The sequence below is a fragment of the Ailuropoda melanoleuca genome, chromosome 14 (assembly GCF_002007445.2).
Source record: "Ailuropoda melanoleuca isolate Jingjing chromosome 14, ASM200744v2, whole genome shotgun sequence".
Taxonomy (NCBI): domain Eukaryota; kingdom Metazoa; phylum Chordata; class Mammalia; order Carnivora; family Ursidae; genus Ailuropoda; species Ailuropoda melanoleuca.
The window spans coordinates 64,166,951-64,182,130 of record NC_048231.1 but is presented as its reverse complement, the minus strand read 5'-3'; the positions used below and the strand labels follow the sequence as shown (position 1 = coordinate 64,182,130).

At 38.0% G+C, this 15,180-nt stretch overlaps 1 protein-coding gene across 1 annotated transcript in view; it reads left to right on the top strand.

Moving 5' to 3' along the window:
* The window catches only part of CDH2 (cadherin 2), a 213,912-nt gene that overhangs the window by 157,918 nt on the left and 40,814 nt on the right, over positions 1–15,180 (top strand). The window contains exons 6-8 of the mRNA XM_034642678.1: positions 4,003–4,147; positions 6,777–6,949; positions 14,953–15,090. Coding sequence (XP_034498569.1) covers positions 4,003–4,147; positions 6,777–6,949; positions 14,953–15,090 — 456 coding nt within the window. The remainder of the gene's footprint in view (positions 1–4,002; positions 4,148–6,776; positions 6,950–14,952; positions 15,091–15,180) is intronic.

Genomic DNA, 15,180 nt, shown 5'->3' with positions numbered 1-15,180 from the left:
TCTGTCGAATAAATAAATAAAATCTTTAAAAAAATGTATAGGCTATGATTTTAATAACCGTTTCTTAAGATTTCAATAGATATCTGTGTTTGTCATCCTTATCTATTCTTCGTGGTCTGATTGTTACTAGAAAATGGGTAGTACACTTTAATTTTGGTATTTGTTGGCAATTTTCCTACCAGAAAGGTGTGCCTTTTTGATGCTCCCGACCAGAAACTGAGATTTCTCTTTCTCTCATAATCCAGCCAACACTTGGTTTCATCAATCTGCCAATCTGAGTAATCTTTACTTAGATATAGTATCTTATATTTCTTCTGTTCTTTTTTATGCTCTTTATTTTTCTGTTTTATGTATTTTCTTATTGAGTTATCACAACTTTTTGATTATATGTTCTTATTTTTAAACATACGTATACATTTGAAACTGATTTTTCCAACTTAAAACTGTTAATTGTAGTTAGCGTTTTAAAACTCAAGAATTGCCTAATATTAATCAAATTCCAGGAGGCGTTTTTTTTTTTTTTAAGCCATGCTTACACATTTCCTGGAACAAGATTTCAACAATTTTTTCATGAGTTTAATATAGAAACCTAAGTTGGTCTTTATTACGTCTTTCATTTCTGCATGAATAACTAAAACTTGCAATGAAATTATCATTTTTTAGACAAAATATATGTGTATTATAAAAACTTTCAAATAATGCAGTACAAATAAGAAAGTAAAAATGATTTGTAATCTCAGAACATAAAACCAACCTGTTGCTTTTTTTGCTTTTTTAACACTTTGGTGATATGCTGTAAGATGTTTTTCTTTGCATAGATTCATAAATGTATTTCTTTGAAAGTGGCATCATTCTCTGAAACCAGCTTTTGTCACTTTTGCAATCACAAGATTTAGCATCTTTCCATGTCAGTAAATAGTTATTTATTTATAGCATCCTTTTCGATTGCTTCAAATTATTTTGTTGAATGAATGTAATGTAATTTTAACTAATTACTTATGGGTAGATATTTGGGTAATATAGGTTTTTTATTTTACTTTGCAACTATAAATAATGTGGCAATGAACATTTTTTCTGTACATTTGCCCATTTTATCCTTGGAATAAATTCCTAAAATTGGAATTATTTTTAAAAATATAGTGAAATTATTCTCTAGAATGTTTGTATTATGTTGCACTGCCTGCCTACTGTATGGGAAATGTACTTTCTCCACTTTATTACCTATTCCAGTCATTATTTACTTAACAAACTATCGTTTGCAAAGAAATGATCTGAATGCTTTAAGTTGCCTAAGTTGAATATATAATCAAAGTGAATTCCCTGTTCCTGTTCTCTGTTGAATTTTGGTTTTTTAGAGGTGGGGGGTGGGGTAAAGGGAGATGTAGACAATCCAAGCAGGCTCCATGTCCACTGTGGAGCCTGACACTGGGCTCAGTCTCACGCCCCTAGATCATGACCTGCCCTGAAATCAAGAGTAGGATGCTTAGCCGACTGAGCCACCCAGGCGCCCCTCTCTGTTGAATTTTCTTTGGGTTTGTTTACCTTTCATTCTTACTGTTAACAACCTCATCTATTAGGGATGTTAATGTTTAAGTTGTCACAAATTTTCCTCTTTTGTTGTTTGTTTTTAAACTTTGTTAATAATTTTTACCCTACTATAGTTTTTGCATTGTAAAATTAATTGTGTTTTCATACAGTCTGGTTTTAGAGATGGTTATAAAACCCTACTCTACTCCAAGATTCTAATCTCCCCAGTTTTATCTGTTGTATTTATTTATTTCTGCATCTATATTTTTAACCTCTGTGGACTTTATTTTACTAAAAGGAGAGAGGTATATGGATTCACTTTGTTTTTCCTTTATAGATAGCCAGTTGTCCCGTGTATTGAATTAGTATTCCCAGTGGTTTATCACTGATATTTAGTCATTCAAAGCTTTTTCTTCTACTTATGCATGTGTTTGTTTTTAGATTTCTTATTTTGCACAATAGCATATTTGTTGAATTTTTGCACTTGTAGAAACTTTTTAAATTATTGAAGTTTTGAAAATTGTTAAAATATTGATATGTGGTAGAGCAAGACTCCTGTAGATCTAAACAGACGAATAAATATAGGAGAAATTTTCAAATGTTTTCAAGGGGTGCCTGGCTGGCTCAGTGGGTAGCACATGTGACTCTTGATCTCGTGGTCGTGAGTTCAAGCCCCATATTGGATGTAGAGCTTAAAAAAATAAAATGAAAGTTATTCCATAAAAAGGGAGGGTGGTGACTGGCTGACTCAGTCTGTAGAGTATCCAACTTTTGATTTTGGGGTCATGAGTTCAAGCCCCACTTTGGTTGTAAAAATTTAAAAAAAAAAATTTAAAACTGTTTTCTCTCTTGTGTACTACTCAACTCTCCATTCTTCCAAGGACTTGATTGTTTCATCAACCAGGTTTTCTTTAATCCTTCAGGAACATGTAATGCTAGTGCTTTTTATGTTGTTCTAAAGCATAAAGAAAGAAGTAAAACTTCCAAACCTTTCATAAAGACAAAATCTCCGTAATAGGGAAACTTGATAAAGATAGCACCCAATAGGCCAGTCTCTAATTAGACTAGTCTCGAATTTATGAATATAAATAATATCAATACAAAAATTCTAAATAATGCTTCCTGTATGACGGCTCATTATCTGAACTCCTGTGGTTAAAACCTGGAAATAAATATTTTCAGGTCAATCTGGGGTAAATTCTTGCTCTTCAGATTCTTATGCCAGTGCAGAAAAGAGCGGTACTCATAAAAAAAAAAAAAAAAAAAGAATCAATTATAGAATTGCAAGGGTGTTTCAGTGTGAAGATCTATTAATATGTAATATATTAAATAAGGGAAGGAAAAAAGGATTATTTTAGAGCTGTTGAAAGGCAATAATAAAATTTACATTGTTTCATGTGTCAAGTAACCTCTAAATTAAAAAAGGGGGGGGGGAGGATATGTTGCTGCTTCTTTAACTTGAAGCGATATCCAACAGAAACCAATAGCCAGCATCATACTTAGCGGGGAGACCACAGAAGCATTCCCATTAAAAAGAAGCAATTCAACGGAACACTACACAGCTACTGAAAAGAATGTAATGGATCTCTATGCATGGGCTTAAAAGATTTTGAGGATATTCTGTCAAGACTAGCTGAGTGACTATATTTATTTAAAAAGAAAAAAAAGATAAAATTTTTAGAATATCTGTAAAACTGAGAACTCAAGCTGGGGAGAGGAACAGCTGTCTTACATACACACTTTTATTGTTTATGAGTGACTTTTACAATTAAAAAAAAAAACACCTAGTGTCAGAATTCCCTATGCACACGTAATTCTAAGTTCTCTTCTGTTCTTTTAATCGCTACGACTACTCTGTGCTCAGTACATATTTAATTACCCTGACTGCTATGTACGGATTTAGCAAAAGGATTTGGGAACTGGACAGAACTGGCTTTGGATATGGGCTCTGTCAAAGTTACTTAGCTTTTCTGAGGCTCAATTTCTTCACCTTCAAGAGCTTATCATTTCTGCCTCACTCTTGTATATGGATCAAACGAGTTAAAATCCATAAAACTGAGCACAATGCCTAGCAAATAGTAAGTGTTGGCTTTTTACTACTATATCTCTCCTAATCACATCAAGTTTGGCTAACTTAAATTTTTTTAAGGTTTTATTTATTTATTTTGGAGGGGGACAGAGGGAGAGAGAGAATCTGAAGTAGACTCCATGACCAGTGGGGAGCCTGACACGGGGCTCAATCCCAGGACCCTGAGATCATGACCTGAGCCAAAATCAAGAGTCAGACGCTTAACAGAATGAGGCCCCCCCCCCCCGGTACCCCTGGCTAACTTAAATTTTGATGGGGAGAGTAGCTTTTTCTTCAGTTTCTCTGTTTCTCCGTTGCTATTTTGGTAACACGGTGATTGTATATTTTATATTCTCACTTCAGACATCAATCTATTAAATAGTTTTGTTTTCTAATTATTTTTGCAGTTGAGGGCACATGCAGTGGATATCAATGGAAATCAAGTGGAGAACCCTATTGACATTGTCATCAATGTTATTGATATGAACGATAACAGACCAGAGTTCTTACACCAGGTTTGGAATGGGACAGTCCCTGAGGGGTCAAAGCCCGGTAAGTTTCAATGTAATAATCAGAGATTCAGGAAATGCCGTGTATTCAGCATTGGTTATAAGCAAGAGAAGGAGAAATCATGTGAGCCTTTTGGTGTTACTCTCTTTCATGAGAAGTGATTTTAGGGAAAAAAAGAATGTAACAGGAAATAACCAATTGAAGAGAGAAAACAGAAAAATACCACTTCCCACTTTTGAAAAAGTATATGCTAGGGTCTCTGATTCTGTATTATAGGGTCTAGGGGATCCTTTCATTCTGCTGCGGGTGGTAGTCAGTGTGGCAAAAAGCGAGCACTGGAAGACCAGGGGCTTTCTGTTCATAAAGCACACATTCCGTCGTATTAGTCGGAGCAGCAAGTAAAACTCAACTGGAGAGTCTGAAAGGTACTAGGTATTCAATACCTAGGTAGAGCCAAAAGCAGAGACGGGGCTTGGAGACAGCTGTGGTTACACTGGATATTTACTTCGGGATGACCCTAATGTCTTTTGCAGCCCCCATTTTTAAACTAGTGCCATGGAAAGGGTCCTAGCCTGGAAACAGGAGCTGCCAAAGCCTCTCACCATTGCGCAGTGATGTTTGACTACAATTTTAGACTCCTGTCCTGAAAACACTGTAGATGTCAGAAGAGCAAGGCTAGGAAGGCCAATTTAGTTTGAAAAACTAGTGGACAAGAAAAACAGCGGGTAGAGAGATGGGAAAAGAAGAGAGCGTAGAGAGCGTTTCACCAGCCTTCCTGGGATGATTTGGTGTTGAAAGATTTAATTAGCTACGTTATTACTATTGTTATTTTGTATTTAAAAGAGCCTCAACATTTAAAATAGTGCTACATATTACCTTTGTCACCTCTACCAGTTTATACCAATAGCTCCCTTATGCATATGCCAATTTATAGATATAGCCACATATGCCTTAAGTTGGCACTTTTTCTTGGTCCCAGAAGTACCTGTCTATATCCTCAGAGAGGAAGTAGGGGTGGGGTTGAGGGGAGCCGGAGGGGGAGGACAGGGCTGTGCGGGAAGTTCAGCCATCTGTGGCTGCTTCTGAGTCACATTCCAGAGTAGCTTTCTTTGGTATTTCAAAATACTATAAAATCGAAGAATATGAAACATATCCTTACTAGAACACAAGCCCTATACACATATTCTAAAGACAAATGAAGACAAAGATTTTTTACTTGGGGAAATAATTTTTTTGTTGTTTCTTTAATCATTGTTTCATTTGTTCCTCTGTTGTTTCTAACTTTATTGAAAGTACTGCTTCACGGAAATTGTCAAAAATAAACCATTAAAGACATATTTATTATGCATTTGATCATGAATTTCCATTAAAGCCTCCCAGAAATAAAAGACTCAATGTTCATAAGAACTAAAGACGTTTCATGCATGTATTTCCTGTAATCGTTCTGTTAAGGATCTTGAATTAAACTGCGTTGTAATCTGTATTTTGGTTCAACATTCCGGAATATACTTTTTTGTTTTAGCCGTTCATTTGTTCATATGGCAAACATTCTAGAGACTGCGCTGTGTGCTTGGCCCTGTGGGTACAGCAGTGACACACTAGTTCCTAACCGTAACCCTAACCTGTCCTACTGGAGTTTACATTCTAGTAGGGGAGAAAAATAAAAGCCAAGGAAGCAAGCACATACCCAATGAAGTCTAAAAAAAAAAAAGGGTGTACAGTGAACACATAACCCAAAGTGTCTCACTCAAAGGGATAAGCTCAGGAAAGAGATTTGAACAACATGATCAAGCCTTCTTGAATTCTGGGGCAAAATTGTAGCATGGAGATGTTCTAAAGTAGAACTGAGCTTAGAACACTCATGAAAAAGGTAAGTTAGAGATGCAACATTTTATATCCTAGTTCTTACAAATATCCCACACAACAAACCTTCCTAAGTGGTAACTACTTTTCTCTCTACTTCTAAATTCCACAGTCTGTGTAGCTAGTTTGAACTTATTTGATTCCAATGCTTCGTAGACTTCCTTTCCAAAATATCTAATAAATTGAAGTCCCTGAGTTTGTTACAGTGCTCTTGTAATCTCCTAGGAAATAACAAACCACAATGCCAAACCCCTATTCAATGTACCAAAACAGTAATGCATGGAATGAGTCCTTATGACCTGAGTAAATGGAGTGTGTATCATTATGCACACAGCTTACTTCCAGAAAGTGACTTAGGCATTGAGAAGAATCATGCTCAGCATGTCATTTTCGATGTTATTGTATAACAGAGGAAAATATGGCAAAGGGAAAGTATCAGTGGCCATAAAATATGTTGCTAATGGTATCTACATTATTATTTGCATTTTACATAAATAAAGGTCTGATGCGATCCTTTCTTTGAGTTGTATAGTGAGCTTATCTTCTAAGTTATGGAAAAAATGAGTCTTTACAAATGTATACATTTTTAATAATTTTCCTTTCAAGTATCTAAACCATGTTTTATATTTTTTAAAGGGGGTACTGTTCTTATCAGGAGCATTTTCAATTACATCTAAATGACTAAATGTTTGTTTTTAAAAAGTGAAATTAAGATTGATCCGTAAGGCAAATAGACCCTCTAGGTGTATCTGTTTAGAAGACCCTGACGTGCAGGGTGACCATTCGTTTTCATGTGTGTTGTGTCTAGGAACGTACGTGATGACGGTCACTGCGATTGATGCTGATGATCCGAATGCCCTAAATGGGATGTTGAGGTACAGAATCCTGTCCCAGGCTCCAAGCACCCCTTCGCCCAACATGTTTACAATCAACAACGAGACTGGTGATATTATCACAGTGGCAGCGGGACTTGATAGAGAAGTAAGCCAACCAAACACTACTTGAATTTGTCTTTAATCTTAAAGGTACACGGTATTACATGCAGTTTATCTCCAGGTAATAATCCATCAACAGTATCACTCAACATCAACTTTTTGAAGAGATCTTGTTGTACTGTTTTCCACCGAACTTCGAATTGGTTCAATGCTGTATGCACACTGGATAAATCATTGCTGGTCCATATCATATTTAGTGTGTAATTGACTAAGTTAATTAGATACATCTGGTATCTAATTTTTAAAATTCTTGGCATTTTCTCTGTTTTCCCTTACGTTCAAAGGTTTTTGTGACGAATTAAATGAAAGACCATGCCCAAATAATGTGTACAAAACTTTAGGATAATTTTTAACAGTCATATTGTTTTTAAGATTTATATATTTATTTTGGGGGTGAGGGCCTGGGAAGGGGCAGAGGGAGAGGGAGAGAGTCTCAAGCAGTCTGTGCACTGAGCACGGAGCCCCATGTGGGGCTCGATCCCCTGACCCTGAGATCACAACCCGAGCCAAAACCGAGGGTCAGATGCTCAACTGACCGCACCAGCCAGATGCCCCAACAGTCATGTTTTTAAGAGGCTACAAATAACATGTTTGCTGAGGTGTTTCGTAGCCTCTCTGGATAACCTGGGTTAGTAAAAGGAGATGATCTCCTTAATTAGAACTTGCCCCTTAACTCTAAGACTAACTTACTTAACAGGTTTTAAGACCAGCAATGGCATTAATTCCACTGACAAGCCTTTGAAGTTATAAATGGAGAAAAACAGACTTCAGCATAATTTTTGTTGAAAGGCATAAAATGTTGACAGCATTGAAATACCATGTAGTGTCACAGTCTGAGAGGGGATGGGCATGTCAGTGAATTCCCAGTGCTCATCTCACTGTGACAAACCTCCACCCACAGTCCTCAGACACACCTCTGTGTTTTTGTTCATGTGATTCCTTCCACTAGGAATGCCTTGCACCTTTTTCTTGCTCTTGAACCTTCCATTTCTTCATGTTTCAATTTAAGCCAAAAACCCTGTCCCTAATGAATCTTTTACACTTTTTCTCGATGCTGTTCTCACCATTTTCTGAAGAGATTGTCAAGGTCATTATTGACCATCAGTAATCATTGTGTGAGAGAATTATCAAAGTGCTAACTCAAAGATATTTGTGCTTTGTAGATTTCTGGCTGAGCCAGCTTTTATAATAATGAGACCTCAGCTTATGTTTGTCAGAAGGAAACATTATACCTACAGTAATAAATATTATTGACAAGGATTTTAGGAGTTGGTTTTTATGACGCTTTATTTGCCTCAGTAGTGTTCACTTGGATTGGATCAAAGAAAACATTACTATTGCAATTAATTATATACCGAAGATAGTGCTAGAAGCACTTTAATAAAGTAGTACGAACAAATCAAGATGACTTTATTCACAACTGAACTGCACTGAGAGCCTTACTTAGGAGTTCGATGTGTGCCTATAACATTGTACCTATTAACTTCCGGGTGTCACCGATTCTTTTTCCAGGAATATTCTGTGTTGGAGATAGATAGTTGAAATTTAGTGTTTGCAATAGTACTTTTCGTTCAGTGATACTTGGAACAAGTATGTCTTTTCACCTCTTCCATTATCGTATGAAGGGCAGTTCTTAAATGCCCCCAAGCTCAGCATACATGCATATTTTGTTTGAGAAGAGGGGGTATTTTTTAACATTCTCTCTTGAGTGCCCGGTTGCTCACATACGGTGTAGGCATATAGCTCATCCCTCAACACGAGTATTTCTCTTTCATTCACACTCTCATGAGATACAGAGATAGGGCTTCATTATGTTTGCACAAGCAGTCTTCTCATCGCATTGAGTCTGGCTATTTCAGGACAAGAAAGAGGCAGTGAGGTAGATGGTTTTACGAAAGCGGACCAGCCATATTTAAAAATCAGAGTGACTGCATTTCGTTTAGAGGATGAAAGCCCGAAGTCGTACCCTAATCATGGTTAAGTTATTTTGCAGGGGACCGAAGCCACTGTGCCCCACCCCCTAGGAAATGAATGTGGAAACGGATTAGAAACGATAGAATCATGTGTGAGAAATAGCTTCTTGACAGTGAAATTATTAAACACAACAATGAGTTACTAGGGAAAATTATGGAAAACCTTCCTTTTCTGAAAGTCATTTAACGGAAAAAAAATGCATCTATCTCGGATGGTTTATGGTAATTCTGCCTGAGGCCAGGGATAAATTACTCTGACTTCTTCAGGCCTCATGCAGTCCTGATATTCTTTTATTTCTATTAGAATTCACAGTTTTCTTTCTGTCAAAAGTAATTTCGGTTGTCGTTCTCCCAGGATATATGACACCTACAAGTGACTGAACTCCTAATCATTGAAATGCTTACTGAGATTCCGTTTTTTATTTTACTTTAATCAGTAGGTTTAGAAAAATACCAATTCTTCGGGTTGTGTTACTTGGCGGTGCCTCTTCCTGGCATTTCTTTTCTCCACCCCTTTCCCTTGATGTCCATCTCCTGCCCTTTTCGGTAGGACTACTGATGACTTGCCCTCTGCTTCAGCAGGTATAAATCCTGGGACTGCCTGTTATGGGCTATTTGACCTTCGGGGTTTTAACCTGAAACCTTGGTTCCCACATCTGTGAATGGGGATAAAAATATTACCTCCCTCATGGGATGGTTGTAAGGGTGATGGAACACAAGGCATAAAGCATTCAGTACTGTGCCCGATAAATATTAGCCGTTGTTTTCCCCTGTCGCCATCATAAATTCAGCCTCAGCGTCTACTGGGTGGGCCCTATCACTTTGGCCCCTCAGCATCGTTTTCTCATGGCAAAGAAAGAATGATACTTCCTGTTTTCCAAGCCCACTGATCCTTTCCATTGGGCTCCCGGCTCCATGTACGCTTGTGTTCCACTGTGTTGGTCTTCCCTTCTCTACAGGTTCCCTTCTACAACCCCACAAGTATTTTTATAATCTGTAAACATGCTGAGTCTCCCCTGTGGTAAAATGACTCTCCGCAACCTGTAGGATGATGTCAGAGCTCTTTAACATGGCACTCCAAACCCCTCTTGTGACGTTGGTCCCAAAGCCTTCTTTGGTCTAACCTTCTGGGATTCCTTGCCTCTCGTTGAGGATCAATGATGTCCAACATCATATAACCACATGCAACTCCTTGTACAAATCTTCTGTTCCTGTGGTTTCCTCTGCCTGAAGATTTCCTTTCCCATCTCTTTAGAGCAGGGTGACCCTCACTCTCCAAGAGCCAGTCCCCAACCCCTCCCTGGGCACCCCCAGTACTCTCTGCATGCCCAGAGATGGGCAAAGACTATGTCACATAGACATCGTATCTGCCTTCTTGTTCTCAATATTTGGTGAGGCTGATGTGCTTGTTTTTACTCTGAATAGGAACCCTGAAGAAATGTCCACATTATGCGATTTTCTCCTTTCCAACACCATACTCCTTGAAAGGACAGCCCACACTCATGCTCAGCTTCCCGTCCCTCCTCATCTTGCTGTTTGGCTCTGTGACTGCCTGCCCCACTCAGGATGCACCCTCATCATGCATGTATTCTCACTTTCTAGGGGGGCACTAATACAGCGGAGTAATTAACGCTACAGACTCTGGACTCAGAGAGACCTGGATTCAAATCTTGTCTCTACCACTTTTGGCTGGGTGTCAGTGGGCAAGCTTCCTTGCCTCCCTAAGCCTTGGTTTCCTTATCTGGAAAATGAGGATTTAAAAAAAAAAATCCACCTGCCTTATGAGATTATTGTGAGGACTGAATAAGATAATGTACAATGCTTAGCAGTGTGAGTGGCACATAGTTAGTACTCAGTCTCAAAAAATGTTATTTTTTTTCTTATCAAGGCCCTTAGAACAATGTCAGCATTCAGTAAACATTCAAATAATTTTTAGACTCCAAACATACAAGATAGATGGTACCATCAGCCCCATTTCATGGATGAGGGAACTGGGGCTTCACATTTAAGAATTTGAACAGGGTCCCAAACCTGTGCTTATCTTCTGAGTTCTCATGACCTTATTACTTAATTGTCCATCGCCTAACCCAGTGCATACAAAAACAACCTGTCATCTCCCTCCATCCGGGATTCCTGATCAATTCCCCATTTCACGTGACCAGTGCCGTCTCCGTAGTCTCCCAAAATCATGGTCTACATGCCTTTACCTTGCACTGCCATCCATCCACTGATAAATTCAGTTTACCTCCAAAATGTCTCTTGCATTCATTCTTCCAGACTTTGAGGACTGATTGGGATGCCCCTACTGAAAGTCCCTGGATCACTCTTGCCAACTCTTAACTATAGGGGCCTTGTACAGTTGTTCCTGTGAACCATTAAGGTCTGCCTCCAGCACTTAAGGATATCAAGGCCATCTGTGGAGTCATTCATTATTTTATCCAAGTAAATACTACAACGACATCTAGTAGACGTTCATTAAATGTGTGCCAAACTGAGTGAATGAATGACCGAATGCTCTCACTTCTTCGTTCGTGCCTATCACTTTAGTTCAGGTGTGAGGATTTTACTTGATACGTGTAGGGAAGCCTCTAGAGAAAACTGGAGACAAATCTTCAGATGCTACGTCGTCAAGTAGAGACTGCGGGAGCATAAGGATTATATTGTGTTTATTTTTACAGTTATATTTATGACAGGTGATGCTGGTCTTCCCTTTATGGTACTTTTACAGTAAATTAAATTTTTTAAAAGGGAGTGAATGTCAAGATAAATGTTAAGTGACTCATGGTATAGAAATACGAGGCTATGGCAGCGTTGGGAAGATGATGCATGAATCATTGTAGTTTAGGAAACTGAGCTCGTTTATCCTCCCAGTATATGATTCAATGAATAAATAATAGTTACAATGTAAATAAGATGGTTTTTCCCAAACCTGGAAAGATTTTTGTAATGTAAAGCAAGGCCCAAGACTTCTCGTCCATTCGCCCGTCCAACCCCCAAGTCAAAAGCATTTATCACTTGCTTACTCTGTGTCAGGCATCAGGCTGTATATCAATGACACAAACATTGACAAAGCAGGGGCCGGAGGAGGGACGTGTACGGGAGGACAGACGTATGGACTGATAGCAGCCATATAAACTAGAAACAGGGATAGAGATGTATCCGTGACAGTCCAACAGCTCTGCCTCCAGGACTCTCTGAAGTCATCTCCGAGGTGGCTTTTCAGCTTTGTGTTTGCCAGGCTCAGGGTGAAGGGAAGGGTTCTGAAGCCCAGAGTTTCTCAACCTCGGCACTATTGACATATTGGATTGGATAAATCTTTTTTGTGGGGGCCTGTCCTATGTATAAAAATAAATATAATTTAGCAGCATCTCTGGCCTCTGTGGCCATCCATTAGGTGTCAGTAGCAACCCCCAATGGTGACAACCAAAAATGTCCCAGGAATGGCCAAATGCCCTCTTGGGCGGGAGGGGCGAAATTCCCTCCATTGTGAACCACCATTCTCGCCTGAGGGAAACACCACGGAGGTGCTGGACCATCACAGTAGGCATTTGAAAGTAGACAGAAGAAGCTCAAGGTGTAGGGTAAGTGGGTGAAAGGTGATACAGAGCTTTGATAAGTAGGATAGGAAAATCACAGGGAGGGGAGGATTGATAGCAAACAGACGAGTGGAGATTTTTCTCACCTAGAACAGGAAGTGAGGAAACATTTTTAAGCCAAGTCCCCTTGATCAGATGTGGGATTGAGGATGGGGAGTCAAATTCTTAGGGAATCTAAATGTCAGTCATTTGGAACCAGATGCCCAAGGGCTAAATTAGGCAAGAAGCCCTAAATAGTTTGGTTGTCTGAAACAGGCTGTCATATCTTCCTTACTAAATGTAAGAACATTTTACCAACCAAGCATTTGAAAATGGAGATTATATTATTTACTAAGTCGGAGTTGTTTTTTTTTATTTGAAGAGACATTGTATTTTAGAAATAACAATGTTCTTTTGTAACTTAAAGATTCTAAGACTAACTTGAAGCAGTAGGAAATTTCACATATTAGCTACTGATCCCCATATTTCAGCTCAGTGGAAAATTGTATATATTATGCTTATATAATTTAAATTATATAAATTTAAAGTAGACATTATAATTTAAAGAGCAGACATTAACAAGAGCTATATTTCCATACAATATCTATGGGTTTTTTATCTTCTTTAACAACAACAACAGCAACAACAAAAAACCTCTTCCTTTTTTTGAAAATGTTCGTCTGCTTCTGCAAATAACAGCTAAGAGAAATGGCATTTCAAAGTCATAACAAATTTTTATTTTCATGATTTTCAGCTGAGAAGCTGAACTGAGTGCCCTACAAAATTCTCTCACACGAACCATGAGAACATTAAGCTGAAATGACACTTGATTGGGAAAGGAAATCATTGAGAAATATTTTAGCCTAAGTAAGCATTATGGTGAGGTGTTATGGGTTAAGAAAAAATTTATACAGATCAACTAGCACTATTCCTTTGTTTCTTTTTTTTTTTTTAATTCAAATAAGTGGTATTTTCTTTTTTTAGGAAGACGAATAAATAAATGGTAGAATTTAGCATTTGGGTGGACAGAGACTTAAAATCAGATGTGTAGGGTTTGGCTTTTTCTCCCACCCATTTCTTCTTCCTTGTCCTTCCCACTAACAACTAAATCAAAAGCTACAATTTGTGTCTGTTCTAGCCAAGCTCCAGAAATCCCTTAAGAATGGCCATTCATAATGTTAGCTATATTTAGAATCAGGGAAAACTGTACTTCTCCGTGACAGTTTATTTTTGTATGAAGAAGTGTGTTTTGTTGTTCAGGATGTTTTAACATTTATGAAAAAGATCTGTATTTTTTATCTGTGCCAATTTCCACAGAGATTCCAAATGACTTTAGAAAATCACTCTGGTTAGGGTGTCCTAATATAAAGTGTTTTTGTCAGATAGTGCTATAGACTTCTCAGACAGTCTCCAGATATTCTCTTAGATATAGTGCTTAATTTGGTTCACCCTTTTAAAAATTCAATTCAGATGGCACGCCTGGGTGGCTCTGTCTATTGGATGTCCAACTCTTGGTTTTAGCTCAGGTCATGATCCCAGGGTCATGAGATTGAGCCCTGCATCAGGGGCTGAGCTCAGCTCAGAGTCCGCTTGAGATTCTCTCCCTCTTCCTTTCCCCTCCCCCTGCCTCTCCCTGCTCTTTCTCTCTCTCTCTTTCAAATAAATAAATAAATTTTTTTAAAAATTTCAGTTTGGAATTTAAAAGCATTGATACCTATTTGGTAATAACCATCTCCATGAAGATGTATCTATGTCCCTCATAGGTATGTGGACAAAATGAGCATTAGGCCAATCTGTTGAGTATGCAATTATTAAGTACTACTGTGTTCCTTAATTACCACTAAGGTCATAAACATAAACCCTTTAATTAGGTTTTAACTTCACTTAAGAATATATCTCTCCTCTATAGTTGTGAATCATACGTATTAATGGAAAGTAGGAGAAAATACTCTATCAACCTTGTTATAATAGAACATATATGACAATATCTTAAAAGAAAGTGTACTCTGTAAAAAGAAATATATGAAAGCAAATATAGATACTCTATCAAGATTTTTCATTGTCTTTAGTATTCCAAACTGGGTAGAAAGTAAACACAAACCAAGCGACTTGAATGCTTGATCACAATGTTGTGCAGTTCCGAAGAAAGGGGAAGGTTGAGACCAGATGGAAGTTTCAGCTTCTCTGTGAATTTCACACATCTGCAATGCGATCTTTTCCCCAAGTAGAGGTGAAAAGATACAGTCGCATCTCTCTAGACGAGAACCAGACCTGTGCTTCTCATGTTAAAGTCAGCTCCACTTGGGAGAATTTCAAGCAATGTTAATCAGAATGAATGATGTTGTGCTTTCTGTGTGTAATAAAGAGCTATTTACAAAACAACTGCTATGTCTTCTTGAGGAATTAGTTTCATCTAAGGTGTTATCTTTTTGTCTTTCTAGAAAGTGCAACAGTATACATTAATAATTCAAGCTACAGACATGGAAGGCAATCCCACATACGGCCTTTCAAACACAGCTACGGCTGTCATCACGGTGACAGATGTCAATGACAATCCTCCAGAGTTTACTGCCATGACAGTAAGTACAGACTGTCACTCACAGAGCTTAAGTCTGTGGTCCATTACTGAGAAGTTTTGTCATGAATAATAAATGAATAAACTAGAGGTG